This window comes from Pecten maximus, chromosome 6, assembly GCF_902652985.1.
Source record: "Pecten maximus chromosome 6, xPecMax1.1, whole genome shotgun sequence".
NCBI lineage: Eukaryota > Metazoa > Mollusca > Bivalvia > Pectinida > Pectinidae > Pecten > Pecten maximus.
In genome coordinates, this window is record NC_047020.1 from 40,904,461 (window position 1) to 40,926,918 (window position 22,458).

The 22,458-nt window shown below is 34.6% G+C and overlaps 1 protein-coding gene across 1 annotated transcript in view; it reads left to right on the forward strand.

Annotated features, from left to right (window-relative positions):
• The first annotated feature begins 2,121 nt into the window (after positions 1–2,121).
• The window catches only part of LOC117329794 (CD109 antigen-like), a 35,634-nt gene continuing 15,297 nt past the window's right edge, over positions 2,122–22,458 (forward strand). The window contains exons 1-17 of the mRNA XM_033887943.1: positions 2,122–2,176; positions 2,518–2,678; positions 3,068–3,093; positions 3,329–3,482; positions 3,926–3,996; positions 6,086–6,211; positions 6,393–6,432; positions 6,650–6,734; positions 7,293–7,404; positions 11,846–12,076; positions 13,210–13,437; positions 13,872–13,970; positions 14,284–14,352; positions 14,728–14,919; positions 15,241–15,390; positions 16,234–16,398; positions 17,084–17,144. Coding sequence (XP_033743834.1) covers positions 2,124–2,176; positions 2,518–2,678; positions 3,068–3,093; positions 3,329–3,482; positions 3,926–3,996; positions 6,086–6,211; positions 6,393–6,432; positions 6,650–6,734; positions 7,293–7,404; positions 11,846–12,076; positions 13,210–13,437; positions 13,872–13,970; positions 14,284–14,352; positions 14,728–14,919; positions 15,241–15,390; positions 16,234–16,398; positions 17,084–17,144 — 2,023 coding nt within the window. The 5' untranslated portion in view covers positions 2,122–2,123. The remainder of the gene's footprint in view (positions 2,177–2,517; positions 2,679–3,067; positions 3,094–3,328; positions 3,483–3,925; positions 3,997–6,085; positions 6,212–6,392; positions 6,433–6,649; positions 6,735–7,292; positions 7,405–11,845; positions 12,077–13,209; positions 13,438–13,871; positions 13,971–14,283; positions 14,353–14,727; positions 14,920–15,240; positions 15,391–16,233; positions 16,399–17,083; positions 17,145–22,458) is intronic.

The following is a 22,458-nucleotide window of genomic DNA, read 5'->3' on the forward strand; positions in this document are numbered from 1 at the left end:
ATAAGGGGACAACCTGATGAGCCACAGAAGAATGGAGTGTCGCATCCTGTTGAGATATGGGCTAATACAGTATTTTATGAAGACTTTGCAGAACTCACTTGCCAATCAACACGTGACGCATACCGCAGTAACGTGGGAGGGAGGTTAAATACCTCGAGACCAGTGATACCTTGATCATCTGGAGGCAAGCTCCTCACAGGTAAGGTGTCTTATTTTCATTAACATCTGCTGTATTTGAAAAAAGATTTTTGCAAAGTTTTCATTGATTTAAAGTACTTGTACGTAAATAAGAAAGTGTTGTTGCTTTTCACTGCAGACCAGTTTTGAGGCTAATTAGACATATAATGTGACTTCTTGAACATTTTAATTCATATCAGAATATCAAAATATGAATCCTTATCCGGTTATTTTGACACATGATAAATCTGTAAAGAGATGTTTTGAGGCGAAATCAGTCACGTTTGTGAGTTTTTGAGAATCGCTCTCTTATCATGTTATGAATGTTATGATTTGATAAATTTCAAATAATTTGACACACTTTTACTTCTTTAATTAACCGTACGTTTTTTATAATACAAATTGCATAACAATGCGAATGTATGGAGTGTTTTAATCTGTTAGCAAACCATGTATATTTGTTGATGGTGATTTGATCGTTGAAGTTTATCACCTTTTTTTTTTACTTTTGTATGCATTAGCGATTATGAAATAGCTAAAATAAATGCCGTACGGATATGGGCATTGTTGAATTGGCGCGCACAAAATATTTTCTATCGAAACAGTATACAGAAAGTGTTATTCGCGCAAGTATAACTTATGGGAATCCTTGCAGTCCGAAAACCGCAGAAATAAGATTATCGTTGAGTACAATTGCAGTAAGTTTGGATAAATACACTTCAAAATTAACATTAGACTGTTAAAAATCAATGCACAAAATCATTTAATTTTATTTCTTACTTTGTACCAGCTTTGCTACCACATATCAACGTCATTTATGCTTCCCCTATGCTTGCATCGACGTCAAATTCTGAAAATGCCGATGACCACGAGTGTAAAGGCTCCAAATTGACCCTCCCTGACTATATTACATTTGTCACTATGATTCAACAAATTGAGAAAAAAAATACTGTGCTTATTTTACCAGAGAAAGATGGCGATTATAACTCATTCATAATTCCATGCTATACAAGTGGTCACTTACTTATTGATTCATAAAATGATAATAATTGATGTAATATCAATATCAATATCAATTGATAACAGCTTGGCATCGTCGTCTCATTGATATCATGAAATTCTGTATGATGATTTGTTCAATTCTATTCAATTCAGCTATAATGTTTTGCTCCACCTGACCAAGGTTTTTAAGTTGCCTCTTGCCCTCGCATACATTTTCAAGAGGTCCTAAACATGCTCAATCCGGATTGCAAACTGGCCATTGCAGACAATGTATATTGTTGTTGGTCTACATTTTCGGTATGAATCAAATTGTATTTCTCATCATAGCATGTACTTGCCATTCTCGAAGAACTGCCAGTTATTAGCAATCCAGCTGCTCCCCTCTTTTCTTCGTGATCAGTCTTCCTTTTTCTCTCCTTTGTTTTCTTTTAAAATACCGACACACAGAAAGGCGACACGTGTAATACAATGCTATCTGGGTACAAAAGCACGTGCAGTACACAGCGATAATAAGAAAATGCGCGAAAGGCATAGTTGACTGAACTCGACACTATAGATTTCGTGCAACTACCAGGAAATATGCTACGCATTGGCAATATTTTCTATGCAATATATCCAGAAAAGACAAGGTTGTAGAATATATTAGATACCAAATATAAAAGTCAACTACACTTAGACTTTGAACTTTGGTTAAGTGTAATGGACTATCGGATAGGTTGTATATTTTATTTGGTCTTGTCGACTTCGACATAATCGAAATGATCAGAAATCAAATCTTCGAAATTAGAGTGTTATGCAATGAAATCATCTTTACTGAATTTCAAAATATTTTGCAGAAGTTATACAATTAGAATTTTAGACATTTTCTCAATATTTTTTTTTCAAAGAATATAACTTTGTATTAAGTATATTATTAAACTCATTCTATCTTTATTTCAGATAAAATGATTCGGGCCTGTTTATTCATCCTCATTTTGGGGTTAGCTGTGGCTAAAGAGTAAGTTTGATATCTGTTTTTTATTTAGAAGTAGTCTTAATGGAAGTTCCGCGATCAAAAGTCGTATTGCAATAATACTTATTTTTATCTTTTTTTTTTTAAATGAAGGCAATTTCAGGAGCGCTGACATAAACTTTAAATATGTATAAATCTACTGTCCTGTTCAAAACATTGAAATATTCATCGGTAATGACTCTTATCCTGTCTGAAATATGCAAAAGTTCTCACTTCTCCCAGAGTACAGTGTGGTCCTTTATATCGATTTGTTGAACGGGTAAAAAGACAAGAGACAAAAGCATAGTTAATAATGAGGAATGACGTAATATATATTATCATTGCAGTACATATGTCGTAATCACTCCAAAAGACGTCCGGCCAGGCGTTCCTCTGAACATCAGTGTCAACATCCTACATGCCACTGGTGATGTTCTCGTCACGGCGAAACTCATTCATTACTCAGACAAGTCGGTTGTAGCGTCTTCGTCTGCAACATTCCAACAACGTATGTACTGTACAAATGTTTATTGCTCGTTGTCTTATTTCGTTTTTCTGTTCGTGTAAGATTATCTAATATCCAAGATGTGCCAAATGTATCATATTATTAATGCACTTCCGTTTCTTTATTTTCACATTTGGCTCACCTTTGCGTCTTTTCTGGTATAATGTAAAAATGTTAAAAAAAAAAAAAAAAAAAAAAATTATTCGGTTAGAAAAGTCAATCTTGATTTGAACTACTAGTTTAATGATATTGAAACATTTGTTAACATTTAACATTACATTGGAATTGATTTAATACGACAATCAGCAGCAATACAGAATATATGTTTTACTTATATCGTATCATAAATGATGTAACGAATATTCATAAAGTATCATCTAAATCCTTTTCAGATGTCCCTGGTACCATGCGAATCGCGGTAAGCATTCTTTAGAAAAGTTATCAAAAAAAGAAAATGTGTCGTCCAATTTTCGCTAATTTATATTGTTTCAATATATATCGTTTATTGTTAAAAAATAAAGCGAAATACAATTAAACAAATCTTTCATTAATTGTAATTCGTAAGGGACTAATATTGAAATTTACAGCGAATGTCCGTAACACATTTTCTTATTTTTATTTATTTATTTCATTTTCCATTCATTCCCTTTTAGGTTCCAGACAATATTTCCATTGGATCGTATGCACTTACCGTTGAAGGCGCAAATGGTCTCGATTTCTCAAACACAACACGTCTCCATTATGCAGCCAAGGGCATGTCCATTTTTGTACAGACAGATAAAGCCATGTACAAACCAGGACAAACAGGTCAGCTCTCTTTATACTAAAACAGTAATAACATTTACACGGTTCAAATATTTAGGGTGAAAAGTATAGAAGCAAAAACGATGCATTTTCTTTGCGGAAATCATTAAACAGACTACATGCTTCTTTAATAACGTTTAACTTTTTGACCTACTTTATTCTTTGCTCGAAGATAGAGTAAGATAAAATCATTGATATAACATTCACGGTATGTGATTAAGGAATCATTTACCTATCTCGAATGTCTTGTGTCATTTTGTTTCACTTCTGTTTGTTGCAGAATTTCAGTATTTATATTTGTTTATATTGTAATGCAATATAATGTTTTTGTTTTTAAGTACATACATCCTATAAATATTAATGTATTTTATATTGTATTTGTTTGAGGAAACTGGATTCCATTAAAGTGTCCTCAGTAAGGTATTCTGTAAAATGTATACTTTCAGTCAACTTCAGAGCATTTGCCATATATCCAAACTTGACAGTGTACCTTGGACCAATGGATATTGAGATTTTCGTAAGTGGTAATGTCAGATCATTTCATACATATTTTCCTCCATTATCAACATTATCATTAACATTTTTGATACTCAACAGTATTTTAATTTTCAATCATGCAAATAGTCATATATCATATATTTGTATTACCCTCATTACAACGTAAAAAGTTGTTTCGCGAAGTTACAATTTCTTATCCTCTTTAAATTAAATAAGAAGTGTGCAAACATTATAGGAAAAATAATCTTTTAAAGTTTGATTTACAAATGTTTAAATTTGGCGTTAAAAATCAAAAAGCTGTATACTTCATTATTCGCCACATACATATCTGTTACTAACTCCATATCTTAGAATGGTATTCACTTGTGTTCCGTTTCAACACTAACTACTTTTTACAATAATATGCATAGAAAGGGAACAAATTGAACGTAAATTGTAATGCTGTTTGGAAGTGTAATCAGTGAGTTTCAAATAAAGAATTTATAGTAGATTAAACATCGTATCAAAATATATATATATATCCCATAACTACGCTTGTTTCACAAATGATATTTCACGTGATAAAATTCGTAGCAGTGTGTTATTGTTTTTGTTTACACACCACAGTGTGTAACCACTTTCTAAGCCTCCGATTGGTCATTTGTGACCTCCAACAAATCTGATTGGCTAACCTCTGGCCTTTGACCACTGACTATTTTTACTACTCTCACTATCTTTTTTTCCCGTCTGTCTTCAAAAGATCAGCATGTACACATTTTTTGTCGGTGCTCAACATTAGCATTTATATATAACTGGATGAGAGGGGTGTCCTCATGGAAATGTCGATTAATCTGGGGTTTGAGTCGTACGAAATATAATTTGATGATGGTAAAATAGACCACGCACGGAAGCGAGATATTGCATCGATGGGCCTATCGAACCAAAACTGGACCCCCTCCCCGCCCCCCCCCCCCCCCCCCCCCCCCCCCCCCCCCCCCCCCCCTGATTCTAGAAATGAATTATCAAAACAATGAACAAATGTAATACAAAATGGTTTAATCGCTGTCTCTAATCGTAGTGATTTGAATGAAACGGTCGCAGCATCTAACGTAACTGTTAGGCAGCTTCCCTTTTAGTTGGGTGTCATTCGGTACGGTATAGACTATTGTACCAGCAGAAAAAAATCAACGAATAAACACTTTCTTATCATTTCACTTACCTTTATTACGAATATATTTATCCCAAACACAAAAATGTAAAAATCATCTTGGAACATTTGTCTCATGTCAGTAAACTCTATACTCTATGTCTGATGAGATTTCGTGTAAACACATGGACAAACGTAAACTGCATAGGCATATTGCTTCACACTCTTGCTGGCAGCTCGGTTTCCGAAATATTTGTTGAAATGCACGATGTCTTGAATGAATAAATCTCAGAATGACCATTTAACATCATAATAACCAGTAATAGCGTACCTACGAAATCCAGGAAAGGACCGATAATTGAATCTGACAATGATTAGTCTAATATTCAGCGGTGACGTTCGACTTTGCGATGACGGTGTCGTCTTGGAATATTTTGAGCGGAGTTATTTAAACAAGTTACCTATTAATAAATTAAACCGACACAATGACTTTCAAACTAATTTTTCGTTTTGTAAAATAATATCTTTTACAAATATAGTACAAAGGATATGAGCCGTGCATCTAAAATAAATGATAAGCTTTCGTTCATAACGACCTATATTTTGTCGTGTAGTGATTTGGTTCACGGAATTTAGTTGCTACGCTGGGAGAATTTGAACTTGACAGACTTACATTTGTAAGTAAAGAAGTTATGGGATAAACAAGTTCCCCTACTCGTGACGATTGTTTATCATTTTTATCCAACTCTCGTTATTTAATTTTCTAATTTTCAAAAGACACTCGCTAAAGCTCGTGTCTTTTCAAAATTAGAAAATTAACTAATTCGAGTTGGATAAAAATGATAAACAATCTCCACTCGTTGGGGAACCTCTCTCTCTATATATATATATATTACATATATCATAAATTATCATTGCGTAATTATACATTTTTGGTTCGCTAAGTAACTATATTTTCATGTTTTCTTGCCAATTTTTCCAGGATCCAAACAGCAATAAAATAAAGCAATTACTTGGAGTACAAGATTCCACAGGAGTACTTACTAATTTCATGATAATGGACACAAAGCCGGTACTCGGAGACTGGAAAATACGGGTCAAAACACATGTAAGTAGATTTTGATTATGTGGTTATTGCGCAATTCTGCTGTTAATTTTAAGAAACAATATCAATAAAAGCTAATTCTTTGGCATATAGTTCTTTCTAAAATATTCATTTATCCTCATGCTGGGTTGGTTAGGAAACGTTAAATGCTGGTTCTGACTTCCTGCGTCGTTGGTCATTTCAGGGAATGACCAAAGACAAGATGTTCACGGTGGCACATTATGGTAAGTAATATGGCTTTGTAATTTGAAACATGAAACTGAACAATTATTGTGATCTATATTTATATACATATTTATCACATAACCACCATATGCAAGAACGAAGATTGGATTAACATGGAATAATTTGTTTTTGAAACTTCATTTTCTAGTTATAATTTATGAGGTATTAGGACATGTGTCTCAGTGTATTTAGGAAGATTTTTGTTTCTTTTTTCAGTCTTGCCGAAATTCGAAGTAACAGTTAACTTGCCCTCCTACTCTCTGACTTCGACAACAGATATTAAAGGAACAATAAAGGCAAAGTAAGTGTGATATTGTTTATCAATTTATCTAAACCTGAAATAGGACACTCGATATATATCAAAATTATTATATACCAGCAATGGAATATGAAAAAAAGATTAAGGACAGATGCACACTAAATATAAGTGTTTATCCTGAAACGTCCTTCATATGACTTAGCTTCGCATGACGAGTGACGTTGTTGAAGCAGAAGACGCTTAACCTTCCGGAACAAATACGTATATTGTCCTCGTATTGTTTTATTTGTTTTCGTGTCAAACTATATACTGATCATATATCCGGCCATGGACGTCTTCAATGTCTTTGTTGTAGCAAGTTTGAGTAGCACTATATTGTTCCTTTGAAAGTCCAATACGAATTATGATGGATACCATAAACGACCAACCCCTTGCCTGTGAAGTATAAACAAATTATGTCGCAGTTTTTGTGCGTTTCTCAGTTTTAAACAATTGTTTTTCGTTCAGCAATTTTATTCCATTTTTTTTTTTTTTTTTTTGATTACGTGATATCACGACATTCAGTCATATCGATTGTATTGAATTGAGATTTGTTCACAGGTATACCTACGGAAAGCCGGTGAATGGAACTGTAACACTCAGGGCTCACATAAACTTTTACCAACCTTACTACTCCACGTCACCTATTCCAACCATTGAACTGACAATGGATGTAAGTTATCATTTAGCGCTAATATGACTGTAAAGAATATACACATGAATTTAACATTCCTTTAAAAATTTAATATTGAAAATTTTGAAATTTTGGCGTCCTATGCACCTCACAATCCAGATTTGAACCTAGTAGTACTTTGAGGTTTTTTTTTCTTTAGCTATCTATGATTCCTTTAGGCCGTTATTATCACTGACAAGTCATAGAAGTACAAAACAGCTGTATGATGGAGTTTAATTAATTTTGACTCTACTGTATCTGACTAAAATTTAAAAGGGGCTGATGTCTTGTATGTCTTTGGTTAAATCCTTTATATCAAAGCAATTCATTGTGTGACATAAAGGTTTGTATAAAGGATTCTGATGTAATTTTGTGACCATCACACAGTTTTAGCTTGATTTACATGGCCGCTGACACATTTGAAGCATAGAGTATTATTGTTTATGGGCATTTTTGAATGGTATTCCTATCAATTTATTTTGTTCATATGGAATGTGTGCTGAAAATACTTAAAAAGACATTATTATGATATCGGCGAGTTGTTGACTTAATACTCGTGCATAGAAATAAATAAAATACTTTCAATTTTAAGAATGGTTTCAATAATTTTCAAAAACTTTTTTTTTTAATTTTACTCTTAAAATTAAGATACACAGGTATATTCATATTTAGAACGTTGTAATGTTCTGGTAAACCTGGACCTTATGTCTTAAAATTTCAGTTCATTTAGCCAATGGATTTAACGTGTTGTTAATCAGATAATTTTGCTCTTTACTACAAAGACCATTTAAGGATATTTTTCTTTACTGGAAATTTTACTATCATATCCTACTCTCACATTGACCCATTTACGAGGTATCATTTTTGTACGATGTGGATGTACGGAATTAAACGACCTTGAAATAACATAGTTAAAATTCGTATCTTCTGTAACTACAACATTCAGGTATTATCGACCACCAAGACACCTATTAAAAATAATAACACTTTACAATTCTGTAACTACAACATCCGGGTATTATCGACCACCAAGGCACCTATTAAAAATAATAACACTTTACAATTCTGTAACTACAACATCCGGGTATTATCGACCACCAAGGCACCTATCAAAAATAATAACACTTTACAATTCTGTAACTACAACATCCGGGTATTATCGACCACCAAGGCACCTATTAAAAATAATAACACTTTACAATTCTGTAACTACAACATCCGGGTATTATCGACCACCAAGGCATCTATTCAAAAAAATAACACTTTACAATTCTGTAACTACAACATCCGGGTATTATCGACCACCAAAGCACCTATTCAAAAAAATAACACTTTACAATTCTGTAACTACAACATCCGGGTATTATCGACCACCAAAGCACCTATTCAAAAAAATAACACTTTACAATTCTGTAACTACAACATCCGGGTATTATCGACCACCAAAGCACCTATTCAAAAAAATAACACTATATAATTTATTGACAATAAAGCAACATTTAATTCATCATTTAGTTACACACTGTTTGGTAATACTTTGCGTCCGTTTGAGATAAATCTTGTTCAGACTTAATGCACAAAGGAAACCTGGACTCATCCCATCTTGGATTATGAATGATTTGTTTACAATTAAGTACTTTGTTTTTAAGGGTCATCTATAAAGCAAAATAATGTTGAACTTCAAACACGAATAAATATCTTAAAATTTGCACAACAATTGTCATGTTATATACCAAAATGTTTGTCTGGACATGTAGTGTCTAAAATCATAAATAATTTGATGTAGATGCTAACTATTCTTTTATAGAGTCACTTTGTGGTAAGTTGTAGTCACAAAAATAACCAAACCTGAAAAATAGCCCGTCTGTCATGCTCACAATTGTCCATAGCACAGGGTAGGAGCATTTATTTGACCGGATTTGACTTTATGTAGGTATAAACACATATTTTGTTTTGACCTTGAAATGTAAATGGCGGCTGTGAATGATATAACACAAATATGACATAAAGACAGGCATTTCAGCCATTAAAAAGGCTCCTATATCATACTTTTAAGACATCTGATTATAATAAGAATGACCTTTTTAAAACAAATTGTGAAACTGGTGAGTTTTGTACGGAGCCCCTTGACTGACATGCTACACACTTATTTTATTTCGTTATATCGAAATATTATTTCGTTTTATCGAAATGTTATTTCGTTATATCGAAATATTATTTCGTTTTATCGAAATGTTATTTCGTTTTATCGAAATAATAATTCGTTTTATCGAAATGTTATTTCGTTTTATCGAAATAATATTTCGTTTTATCGAAAGAATAATTCGTTTTATCGAAATGTTATTTCGTTTTATCGAAAATTTATTTCGTTATATCGAAATGTTATATACAAATAGGTTCCGTTGTTTATCTGTCCTTCCGTCTGTTTTTCCGCATGATATCTTTTGAAGGAATGATAAGATTTTGATGAAACTTGTAATGTAGAGTTATTACCTAAACCTCTCATTAAAGTTAGATTATCGTCATATTGCGCAGATATTTAATGAGGCTGCTTTGACCTGATTGGCTTTAGGCACAATATCTTTTGAAGGAATGATTAGATTTTAATGAAGCTTGCTTAGTAGACTCATTGCCTAAGTCCCTATAGTTCGATTATCGCAATATGTAATGATTCTAAATGCTATGTCATGTGTTTTATGTTTTTATGCATGTTGCCCATTTATTTTCACGTAATGCAATATTTGAATGGGCGTGGGATCTTGACAACTGTCCTTGTCCTTCATTTGCTTGTTAAGGTGTATAGTGCTGCATAAGAAATGCAACCAACAGAAGTAAAAGTTTAGTAATATAGTTGAAAATTGATTCCTATAAATACTTTTTCTTATAAAGGGTAATTGTTGAAATAATTGAACTGTGATCACATCCACCATTGTAACTCTGTTATAATATTGGCCCAGTTTCATCAATATTCCTTAAATACTTTATATAAGAAAGTTTCTTAACTGAAAATTGTCCTTAGGAAAACATTACAGACGTGAAGGATTTTTTCTTAAGAGTTTTCCCTAAATCCTGTAATGCTTTTCTTTGGAGAATTCTAAGTACAGGACTTTCCTGAAGGTCAGAAATATTGATGAAACCAGAGCCAATTAGTTTGTCCTCCTCCAATATCTGTTTGGATATGTTATTTTTTACATTAATGTTTTATCTGTGTTCCTTTCTGAGTGTCAACAAATGATCGCAAGTGTTGTTGCTGTTTGATCATCTTGTCACAGAACGAATTATTATTTCGATAAAACGAAATAATATTTCGATAAAACGAAATAACATTTCGATAAAACGAATTATTATTTCGATAAAACGAAATAATATTTCGATAAAACGAAATAACATTTCGATAAAACGAATTAATATTTCGATATAACGAAATAATATTTCGATAAAACGAATTATTATTTCGATAAAACGAAATAACATTTCGATAAAACGAAATAATATTTCGATATAACGAAATAACATTTCGATAAAACGAATTATTATTTCGATAAAACGAAATAATATTTCGATAAAACGAAATAACATTTCGATAAAACGAATTAATATTTCGATATAACGAAATAATATTTCGATAAAACGAATTATTATTTCGATAAAACGAAATAACATTTCGATAAAACGAAATAAAATAAGAGTGTAGCATGTCAGTCAAGGGGCTCCGTAGTTTTGGGCTTTTTTCAGAAATATATATTTTTTACCCAAACTCAACGGATGAACATTTTTCCTAAAAACAGTCTTCCTGCCATGTTTAGAGTTCTCTATAGTATCTAATATGAACATTTTTGACGTTCGTAATACCTTCTTATATGCCATAATTGTGTGATATTATTGACAACCGCCATTTGCATTTCCAGGTCTAAATGAAATCAGTATTAATACAAATCATAAAGTCCAATCTAGTCAAACTTATGCTCCTATTTTGTTCTTTAGACCCTTGTGAGCAAAACGACTGTTTTGACCAATAAATGCGATGCAAATGAGTTAATTATGTTCCCCTGAAACATGCATTTTTTCATGTTTTGTTGAAATTTACGAACTACTGAACAAATCAAATGTCAACAGCAAGGCCCACAGTTTGACATGATACATATCAAAATTTTATCAAGTTACTTTTATTAAATTGTTCCCTAGTACGGATGTATAGCCTTGTAAAATATCAACTGCTTTGGCTGGATTTGCTGTTTAGATGCCCCTTAAAGAAATTCATGACTATTCATGACTTTTGTTGATACTGTAATTCGGGTCAGTTTCATCGAACAAAGAGTTTATATATTGCTGATTGGACAGTAGAATTAAAGATCATCCTAATGTAGATACATGCCTTTAATTTTCTGTTCATCTTATTCTCGTGATTAATTTCTAATATGTGCTTACGTTCGATATCTAGATAAACGGTGAAGCCAAGTTTACAGTGCCTATATCTGGACTGACAGACCAACACTACTACACCTACTTGAACAGTCATAAAGTCATAGTTGAGGCCAACGTAACTGAAAGCCTCACACAGATTACTCTCGACGGTTCTAGCGAGATGCCCTTCTACACGCATGCGGAGAAGATAGAAATTCTCCCATCTAACCCTACAACGTTCAAGCCAGGTCTTCAATACATTGCATATGTAAGTATGACCAACGTTTAATATTTCTACAAACCGTATGGGATATTGTGGATAACGACTGTTTCGTATGTCAATCCGTCTGGATTTCATGTCCTACCTGATATGCCATCATACATATATGTATTACTAACACACAGTATATTGCATATTATCCTTGTGTCCCTTGGACTTCGGACAGAGTGACTATCAAGGATCTTATCCTGACACATTGCCAGTAGGATCTTTCCCTAACTTAACTTGTTGAATATATCTGAATAAAAACTGTTAAGAGTATGCATTACCAAAGACAGTGTCTCGTCTTACATTGTAATTTGGTAGAAGTAATTGTTTGAGTTAAAATTCGGAATGAAATATAGTCCAACAACCTTCGATCTCGTTGATCTGTTTGGTAGTTCCACTGTCACAACCACGACTCTCGATTTGTGAACGTGATATTACCTGGTGTTGGCTTAGACCAATATGTGGGCGTTATCGATGAAGCAGAAGACGGTTATCTTTCTAGAACATCGGGTCCTACTTTTAATGGTCTCTGTGTACAATCAAGTGTAAATCAATATTTTCCCCCGTTGATTGATTGATTTTGTGTTTGGATTTCGGTTTCGTCCAAATTTTTATTTGTTTGAACACCGGCACAAATTCAGACGTCTCCATGTACAATCAGATCAATAGATCAATATTTTCCTCTTGATTGATTGCTTTTGATACATTGTGTGTTTTTTGTACACATTTTCAGACTGCTGGTGGTTTTTTTAATTCACGATGTTTATCGTAACTTGATTGTCACGTTTTGAATGATTCGAATGGGCTAGGTTCAGAATGAAATGGGATATTGAAATTGAAAATTATGAAATGATTTCCTTTTATCTATTTCGAGCTTTATTTTTTGGTCGCCTCCTATCAACACGTAAGGTCCTAAGTATCACTGACGAGTCCTAGAAGGACGAAACAGCGGTATGGTGTATAGTAGTATACTTCATGTTTCTACTACATCTCAATTCGTTTGAAGGTGCTAATATCTTGTATCTTATTTACAATACTAATAGTAAAAACTTCAGTTTCGTTAATATCGGTATTCCATTGTTTTCAATCATGGTCCCATATAAATTTACAATTTTGTTTTGCATTTCTTTCAGGCCAAGGTTGTCCAACAAGATGACACACCACTGACCGCGTCCACGGGCAGGTTAACTGTACATACGCAGGTTACGGCTAATTTACCAGAAACCACTACACCTCTGTATTACTACGGCCCACGTACGATGTCTTATTTGCTTCAAGATCAGACGTTGAGTCTAACAGACACAGGACTCGTCCAAGCTAAAATCGACATTCCACACAATGCGACCAGCGTCTCTCTAACAGTAATTTAGTTTTGGTTTTGACTATTTAACGCCCTGTGGTCATTTAAGGACGGCTTCACATTTTTGTGAGCTACGTCCAAATGGTGATTGTGTGAGTGTTTTGAGAGGCTGCGGTGCATGTTTGTGTTTACCTATTTGGGACAAAGGGGCGAAACAGTCGTCCCACTCCTTAAATGCTACGTGTAAAGCAGAAATAGTAACTATTGATTTTATGGATTCTGTTATTTCCTGGTCAGGAAACCTGAAACCAGGAAACCAGGAGCCTGAACCCAAATCAAGAAATGTCATAAATAATTGTCTAATCATTGCCATAGTTCAATTCTAAAGACATTTGACATTATATTTAGATTTACGTAGATAATATTCTGATCTTCATTTTCTTTGTACTTCAAAATGAAATATGATTTATTTATTTTTAAATAATCTATTTTCAGTTTAAGTACGGAAGCATTACGCAGTATAAGACAATAGAGAGGAGTTACTCTCCTTCAGAGAGTTACATGCAGATATCCTTGGAGTCAAATAACCTGCGAGTGAGTTGATTTACTGTAAAATTAGAGATTTTCGTGGTGCCATAATTTCGTTTTTTTTTCATAAAAGTGCAATTTCGCGGGTACTTGATTTCACGGATTAATACTACTCACAAAATCAACTGAAACCGAAACATCGAAATTTAAAATGAAAAACATCCAGATCGGATGTGTGAAGTTTAAAATTTTGATAGATATATTTCTATCATATACAGAACGTGATGCGGCTGAAGATATCATATATATACTACATGCGGATACTCTGTTGGTGATGGTTAATAAAATGTGATATTTTACCATGTGTTATCTTTTGAAGGCCGGCCATGACAAAGATATTGATTTCCGGGTGGTGTCAACTTCACAAATCCAAAAACTAGTTTACCAGGTAAGAAATGATTTGGTAAAAAATTACCATGAAAACAAAGAACCAAGTATTGTTGTGTGGTTTGCCACTAACGAAATTTTAAACAAACACGAGTCCATAGAAATTAACAACCATGATGTGTATTGGGTTCACCTAAGCAATCTGGTCGAATGCCACACACGGTCGTTGGAGCTGGAAATTTCTTCGTGTTTGTGCTACTATACCGCCTCAATATTGTACGTATTTCTACTTTGTGTGCTGACTATGACTGTTATTATAGTTTTCATTTTTGTTTATAATGTTAGTGCGTTTTATTTATCCTATCAATAACTGTTTTATACACTATTTATCTTGGATATTACGCACTTTGTATGACGATTTATGTCGTTATTATAGGTGATGAGTCGAGGAAGTATTGCAGTATCCGGGTCAATCGATGGGGACAGTGCTACAGCATTCCCATTCCATGTTCCGCTGAATTCAAAAATGGCACCAAATGCCAGGATTGTTGCCTATTACTTCCGACCGGATGGAGAAATTGTTACAGACAGCATAAGCTTTGACGTTTCCGGAACTTTTGAAAACGAGGTAAATATAAACACTTTTGTTTTTCATCACAATGGTTTGATCCAACGCGCATTAAATTATTAGACAAATATAATAAGAAAAACAACAAACATTTGATGAAAAAATAACATAACTGAAATATATTCAAATTATGAAATTTGTTCCGCTCACCTTATTGGCATAGTCGTCTATTATTCTTAACGAGCGTATCATTTACAAGGATGGGGTTTCATGACAATATAAAAGTAACATAATCGGAGTATTATATGAAAGGATCGTTCGAGAGCGCCAAGGTTCACAGTTACTCCTGCATATAAGTTATTAAGAGATGCATTATTGTAGGTATCTATCAGGTTCGACAAAACAAAAGCCCAACCCGGTGAAGGCATCAGCGTTGACGTCTCAGCTGACCCCAACTCCATTGTCAATTTACTTGCCGTCGACCAGAGTGTCCTTCTCCTTAAGAGCGGAAATGACATCACGCCGGCAGAGGTACGTTCCATGTGTACAATACATGTTCTGTTTAGCATTGAATTGTATAATGCATGAGTTTCTGTGGAGTACGTCATTACTGTTGTACAAAACGTTCGTTCCCCACTCATAAATTGATGATGAGTTTCTGTGGATTACGTCATTACTGATGCACAAAACGTTCGTTCCCCACTCATAAATTGATGACATATCAGAACATGTCGTTCTGACAATAATGGTTTTTAACATGTATTATTATTGACTTGATAAACCACTCTGCTTCTGATTTCGAGGATGTAAAATAATCTAAATTTATCTAGATTTACGTGGCGGGTGTCTATAAAAATCGCTTATCCTTACGGACCACCTTTTCCTACCTTATTTTTTACGGCTGGTCAGTAGTAAACACAGTTGTGTCACGCTTGCCTTTCACCTACCCGACTGGGGTTCGATTCCCTATCGGACGAGGAAAGGTACTGTTTTCATCTGCCGGATCATGTGGTTATTCATCCGGAATTTCGAATTCATTCTTGAGAAAGAAAACCTCGTGTTCAATCCGGGCCAACTGCGTAAATTAATATCTGTTGATATTATTTGTTTCGCAATTGTTAAAAAATAAATGAAGTTCCAATGGCATCCATGTCGATCAATATTTTCTTGCTGCTTCGCTAATAACGTATTTAAAAAAATATATGTATCGATTGGTTACCTATAATAATGAGTGCTTGTTTATAGTTGTGTAATCAAAATCACTGCGCAAAGGAGCATAGTCACATTGCGCGTATATGATATTCCCTTGTGCGCATGCGCGAACGTTCATGAATGTGTGTATGACTTGTCTCCACCTATATCAATATGTCATAGGTCACCGATGAACTGAAGTCGTATGATACCATTACACACTCGCATGACAACGGACCAATATTCTTTGGAGGTGGAATTGCGCCTCCTGTTGGCAGGAGGAAGCGGATGATATGGTGGCCTTATACAACATATTATGGTGGATCCGACGCTAAGCAGATTTTTGAGGTACGTGTACATATCTAATAGTCAGCTCATTTGATATAATTCGTCGCAAAGACCGACTCGCAAATATCCTCTGCACATATGGGGCTGTTCTATGAACAGGATCTGATGGGTTTTATTCAAATTGGTGAACTATTTCTTTTATATATCAGATTTTTATATTTAAAAATCATAAATTACATTCGTGGCATTTTATATTGATGTTTTTTATTTGTTTTTCATTGTCCAAGTAGTTAGTCATTATGTAAATAACTAAAAATGAAGGCAATGTTTACTTAACCGTCTATTCCCTTTTTAATGTGGTGTTTTGAGGAAGGTGTGTCTGTAATTGAAACCAAGTTACTTTTCAATAACTGTATTGATAAAAAATTGGAATATTTTTATAAACATATCTGGCTTCAATGGTTCATATAGTAAGACTTTTGTGAATTCATAGAAATAAAAACTTTTCCCATTTTGATATATACATTTGATTACACTCTTTATGAATTTTGTATTTGTGGATTATATTATTTCATATTGAAATGTATTTATTAATTAGCATTATACATACTTTGCTTTTGTTCTATATCATATTCAGTTGTCATCAAGCATAATCTGTGAATAAGTAGATTACAAATAATTTCTAATTATTTTGATTTCTGATAAATCATATTAAAGGTCTGCGTCTATATCATTTCGATAACAGAACGCTGGGGTTAACATCATCACTGATGCGCTGGTATATCACCATGTGGAACCACCATCCTGTAAGTACAAATGTTTGCTTTCATTTTTATCAGTGTTTGCATCATATTAGTGATGTGGAAAAAAGTCGCGAAAATATACTACTTTTTGAACAACAATATATAAAAACATAATTATAAATAACGGCAATTATCGCATGACATGAGAGAGCGGAGGATTTGGATTGGTGGGTGTTCTCGTTAACGCCATTTTTTTTTTTTTTTTTGATGTCGTGATGTTGTGTGGTATTTATACATGCCCTAAGAACTAACAACTTATCTTTGACCCGCTTCACCGATCACGCACTTCCATTGAAAGGTCTGGTGTGGCATCCTTTGAAAAAATTTTCGAAGATTATTTGAAAGTAAATATTTTCGAGTCCAGATACTTTCCAATGAAATTGGGCTTTGTGAAACTCATGTCACGTTTTATCATTGTGAGACTGCGATGGGACGTTTGTGCAAGTCGCTCACATGCCTTCATTTGTGTGTAAAACACGATGCCCTGGACTATAGCTTCATTTTAGATCCCTCATATCCTGATATTGCTCATGGTTCAACGGTGAGATATCTTTACTAGCTGCAACAGAACTGCCCGTCAACCCTCCGCAAGAATTTCTAGAAAGAACTCTGCTGTTGGGAAGTTCAATATTGAAAGGAATAAACCCGAGAGGCATAAACAATTGTGATGTTGATACAAACAGGGGAGCAAGAATTAAAGATCTAATAAACAGAATCAATACCACACCGTGTGACTATGGATATTACTCTAACGTAGTTCTGTTTGTTGGTGGAAACGATGCTGCTGACGGAGAAAATATTTCTAAATTCCAAGAAAACTATGAAGAGCTCATAAGTACAACAAAGCGTGTCTTATCAGAAAATGTGTCCGTGTGTGGTCTATGCCCTAGAAAAGATGTAGATACTGAATTCTATAACAGAATTATAAAAGAAATGGCCGTCCGTAAAGGATGTAATTTTGTGGACAATTCTCCAGCTTTCCACGACGGAAATGGAGAGATTGTGACAATGTATCTACACAAGGATAAGGTTCATTTAACCAATGCAGGTACGTCACAACTTTTAAAATGCATTCATAAAGTGATACCGATCCTCAAACCCACTGTAAACAATGTTGGCGGATCCGCGAGAAAAAGATACTCCACACCGAGTCACGGAAACAAAAACAGAGTGTTAATCACTCCTCGGAGAAAACACTCTGCTGGATCACCATGGAGACAAAGTCATGAAAGGGCTGCGGGATCTGGACCTATGTACCGCCGACACCGAAATCACAACTACTAGAGAAGAGCAGACAGTAGCAACGAAACGCACGGCGTTTTCAGAAACTCTGATATTTTAAATAACTCATTTTATAATTATTACCAAGTTTTAGAGAAACTGTGTGATTGTGGGTGTAATAAAACTAGTAAACTATTAGCTTGTGGTAACCATCATTGTATACACACTTTTAAAAATAATTCTTGTCCAGAAAATACGAACCTCTGTTTAACTCAAAGGAAGGATAATGTATTTTTTGAGAGGAAAAAAAGCTATTCCGAACAATTAGATGATGAAGAAATACATTCTACATCCTGTCAAAAGCTTTTGGGTGTATACATAAATGAAAACCTTACTTGGGTAGATCAGGTAAAACAAGTGTTATCAAAGCTAGCCTCGGCAGTTGCTTTGCTTCGTAGGATGTCTACATATTTAAATACCGATGCCAAAAATGTGTACTACAATGCATATATTCTCCCAATAATGGACTATGCTGCTGTTGTTTGGGGGAATGGCCTAACTCGGGAACAAATCACTGCAATTACTAAAATTCAAAAACGAGCACTTAGGATTATTTTTAAAAAGAAAAGTCAACAATGACTCCAAGCAAAGAGCTGTTTAATGATACCGATACTCTTCCCTTTGAATATAGAATTATGGACCACACAAGTGTGCTAGTGTATAGGTCATTAAATAATATGGCACCAGAATACTTGAAAACTTGTTTTACTTCTTGCAATGAAATGTATCATTATGGGTTAAGATCAACAACACAAAATAACTTAATCTTACCTAGAGCACACTCTGAGCTGTTCAAAAAGTCCCTTCATTATAATGGAGTTAAGCTATGGAACAACTTACCAACTAGTTTAAAAACGTTGACATCACTATTTGTCTTCAAAAAGAACGTTAAAAAACACTTTTTAACAATGTATCTAACAAATTGATTTTTAATTTATTTTATGTGAGGGCCATATGTAAGATTAGTACTGTACTAAATATGTAACCCTCGTGAAATAAAGTTTTATAATTATTATTATTAATCCCGTCAATGCTACTGCTCTTAAGGAAGTGGAAACGATTCGCTCCGATTTCCCAGAGACGTGGCTTTGGCTTAACGAAACCGTTGGGTAAACATCATAAGCAATTGTTATCAAGTAGCAATCCAAACTTACTTTCCTGTCTGCTTTTTTAAGTGAAGATGCATGACCGGCTCTACCTCATTGTTACTTGAAGTCGTATCGAGACACAGCTATGGCGGTTTCATTTTTTTCCAGCTGGATGTCCAACTTTACGACCCCTGGCGTGTTCGAAGTAATTAAGGAAAACTTCTTTTTTATTACTTGAGTGTAAACTGTATTTTTTTTACAGAAATTTCAAATATTTGTTTAAAAAAAATGCATTCACACTAATTGCGCATGTGTGTGCACCGGTCCGGCTTGGCCTGATAAATGAACAAATGTATTCCTACGCGTCAAATTTGATGTTTACATACTTAACGATGTTTTCGTTAGTATGGTTATATAACGAACACACATGGGAAATGTAAATATTGTTGTATCAAAATTTACGTAATAAGTTTCCATTGATTTTGTTACAAAAGAGTTAAAATAGAGACAAAAACATTTCATATCAAAATGAACCCAACCACGAAATAAAAGGGAGCCTGAAGTTGGTTCCGAGAACTGGGACATTAATCAATAAAGCTAATACATAGTATTTCAGTTTTTCTTAACCGGAACTCGGAACTGGGACCTTAATCAATAAAGCTAATTCATAGTATTTCAGTTTTTCTTAAACGGAACTCGGAACTGATTCCCAGTTCCGTTTTACTTAAACGGAACTCCGAACTGGTTCCTAGTTCCGGTTTTCTTAAACGGAACTCGGAACTCGGAACTCGGAACCAACTTCAGGCTCCCAAATAGAAAAGAGATACATGAAAACTTTAATAGAAAGGTGGCTATCTCATTCATCATGCATTGAAGTAATGAATTTAGTTTAAAAGCTTCACGGCTGTGATGATAACATAGTTTACCTGAATCTAAGCGTTTAGTTGTCTACATCATGGGAGGAGAGGAAATCATGTACGTATTTACGATTTCGAATGTCGACTGGAACCAGACTGTCTTTAGTTGATGAGAGTTGAGGAAGCCGACAACATTACCTACTGACTACAAGTATACTAACGGAAAAAAGAAACGCAAGTTCGATTTTTCTAATATAATACGTAGTCAAAATTAAATCAAATTTCACACTGAGCTACTTCAGTGCACTGTAAAAATGTTCTTCAGTTAAAATTTAGTCGACCGTGACCTCGCTCAACGCTGCATGTTTTCAGCAGATTTTTCTAGAAAGCTTGCATTTGCGGTACTTTTGGACCATATGTGCTGGTAAATCATTACAAATCCAACTTCAGAACAATACAGATCAGTTACACAACATTTCGTTTCGAAGCGATTGCACAGCGAAATGCCGCAATTAAGTGAAGTTGGGTTCTCGATAGGGGTAGGGCCATTGCTCTGATAATGCATTGGGTATTCGTAACGTCGTGACGCGTAGCAATATGTTGTAAATGAGACAACAATATCCCGTTTAGTATGGCGTCTCAGAGTTACAGTGAGATTGGGTGACTGTCCAAGGACATTACGTCGCGACCTCAAGATAGAGACATACGTCTCTCGCACATCCGTAGTCGATTTCAGACGGCGACAGAGTCGGCACGTCAATTTGTCGGCACTCATGGTCGGCCAGTGTGTCTAAGAACGGTTAGGAATCGTTTGCGGGAGTTTTATTTAAAGCCACGACGTCCCTATGTTGGTCCACCACTTACGCAGTGGCAACGCCAATGCCAATGTTGAATGCAGTTTTTTATTTATTTATTTATTTATTTATTTATTTTTAACACTGCATGCACATGCACCTAATTTGTTTCGTTTGGCCCAATGAAGACGTGTGTTGTTCACTTACGAGTCTCGCTTTACGCTTTTCATGTCAGATTGACGATAACGTGTTTTTGACGTCGTTGTGAGCGATATTCTGACGAAAGCGTAACGGAATGTAATAGATTCAGGGGAAGGCCTGGTATGGTATGGGTAGGGATGTATCAAGGCGTATAAACATCTCTCGTGGTTATCCATGGTAATCTTACAGCAGTAAGATATCGGGATCAGGTCTTGAGACCACACGTTCTTCCTCTTATCCATCAACGTAATCTTACGTTGCAGCAGGACATCGCGAGGCCCCATGTGTCTAGGGTTTGTCGTAACTTTCTGGCTCAACTCACGCAGGCCCATATTCGGGAGTTAGATGATATCCCTCAAAGGGCAATAAACACCTTGATGGGGTCAGTGTTAAGGAATATAACAGCAGCGACTGATGCCAGGGGATGACACACACGCTATTGATTTGGATCAGGAATCGGCATGGGATACCCTTGTTTTAACGGTATTCACGCAAACACCGTCTGTGACAGGACGACAGAAATCATCAAAATGTATTCAGTAATGATGAAAACAACCGAGAAATAGTTTTGACCTATTAACATGTGTTCGTGGTTTTGTTTTCACTTTGTTGTTGATGTTGTTGTTGTTGCTGTATTTTGTTGCTTTTTTTAACTACTCCTCTTGATTTTAACACTGTGATCCTGTCATCACTGAAAACCTTAGATGACGAAACTGTAGTATGATATGATGCAGTTTGTTTTACATGCATTTTTCGACTTATGCTCCTAGAAAAGTTGTATTGGAAAATGCTGTACTTTCACTTATAATGAATGTATTAATTCGTAATTTCATGTCACCAATCAGCGTTTTAATTTACAGATACAATATTTTTGTCATTACTGTTGCAAAACTCAAATTTACATCTTATTTCTTTGGGTGAATAAACTAAAATGATAACATGTGGTTCAAGAAAAAATGACACCCATTTCGTATAAGAAAAATCCCAATGCAATGCAAATAACCATTTCAAGAATATTTTATCGCATTGAGAAATCATTATTATCATTGATAGTATTTGAAAATCCAATCAAAATCAGATTTCCCATGAAGTATTG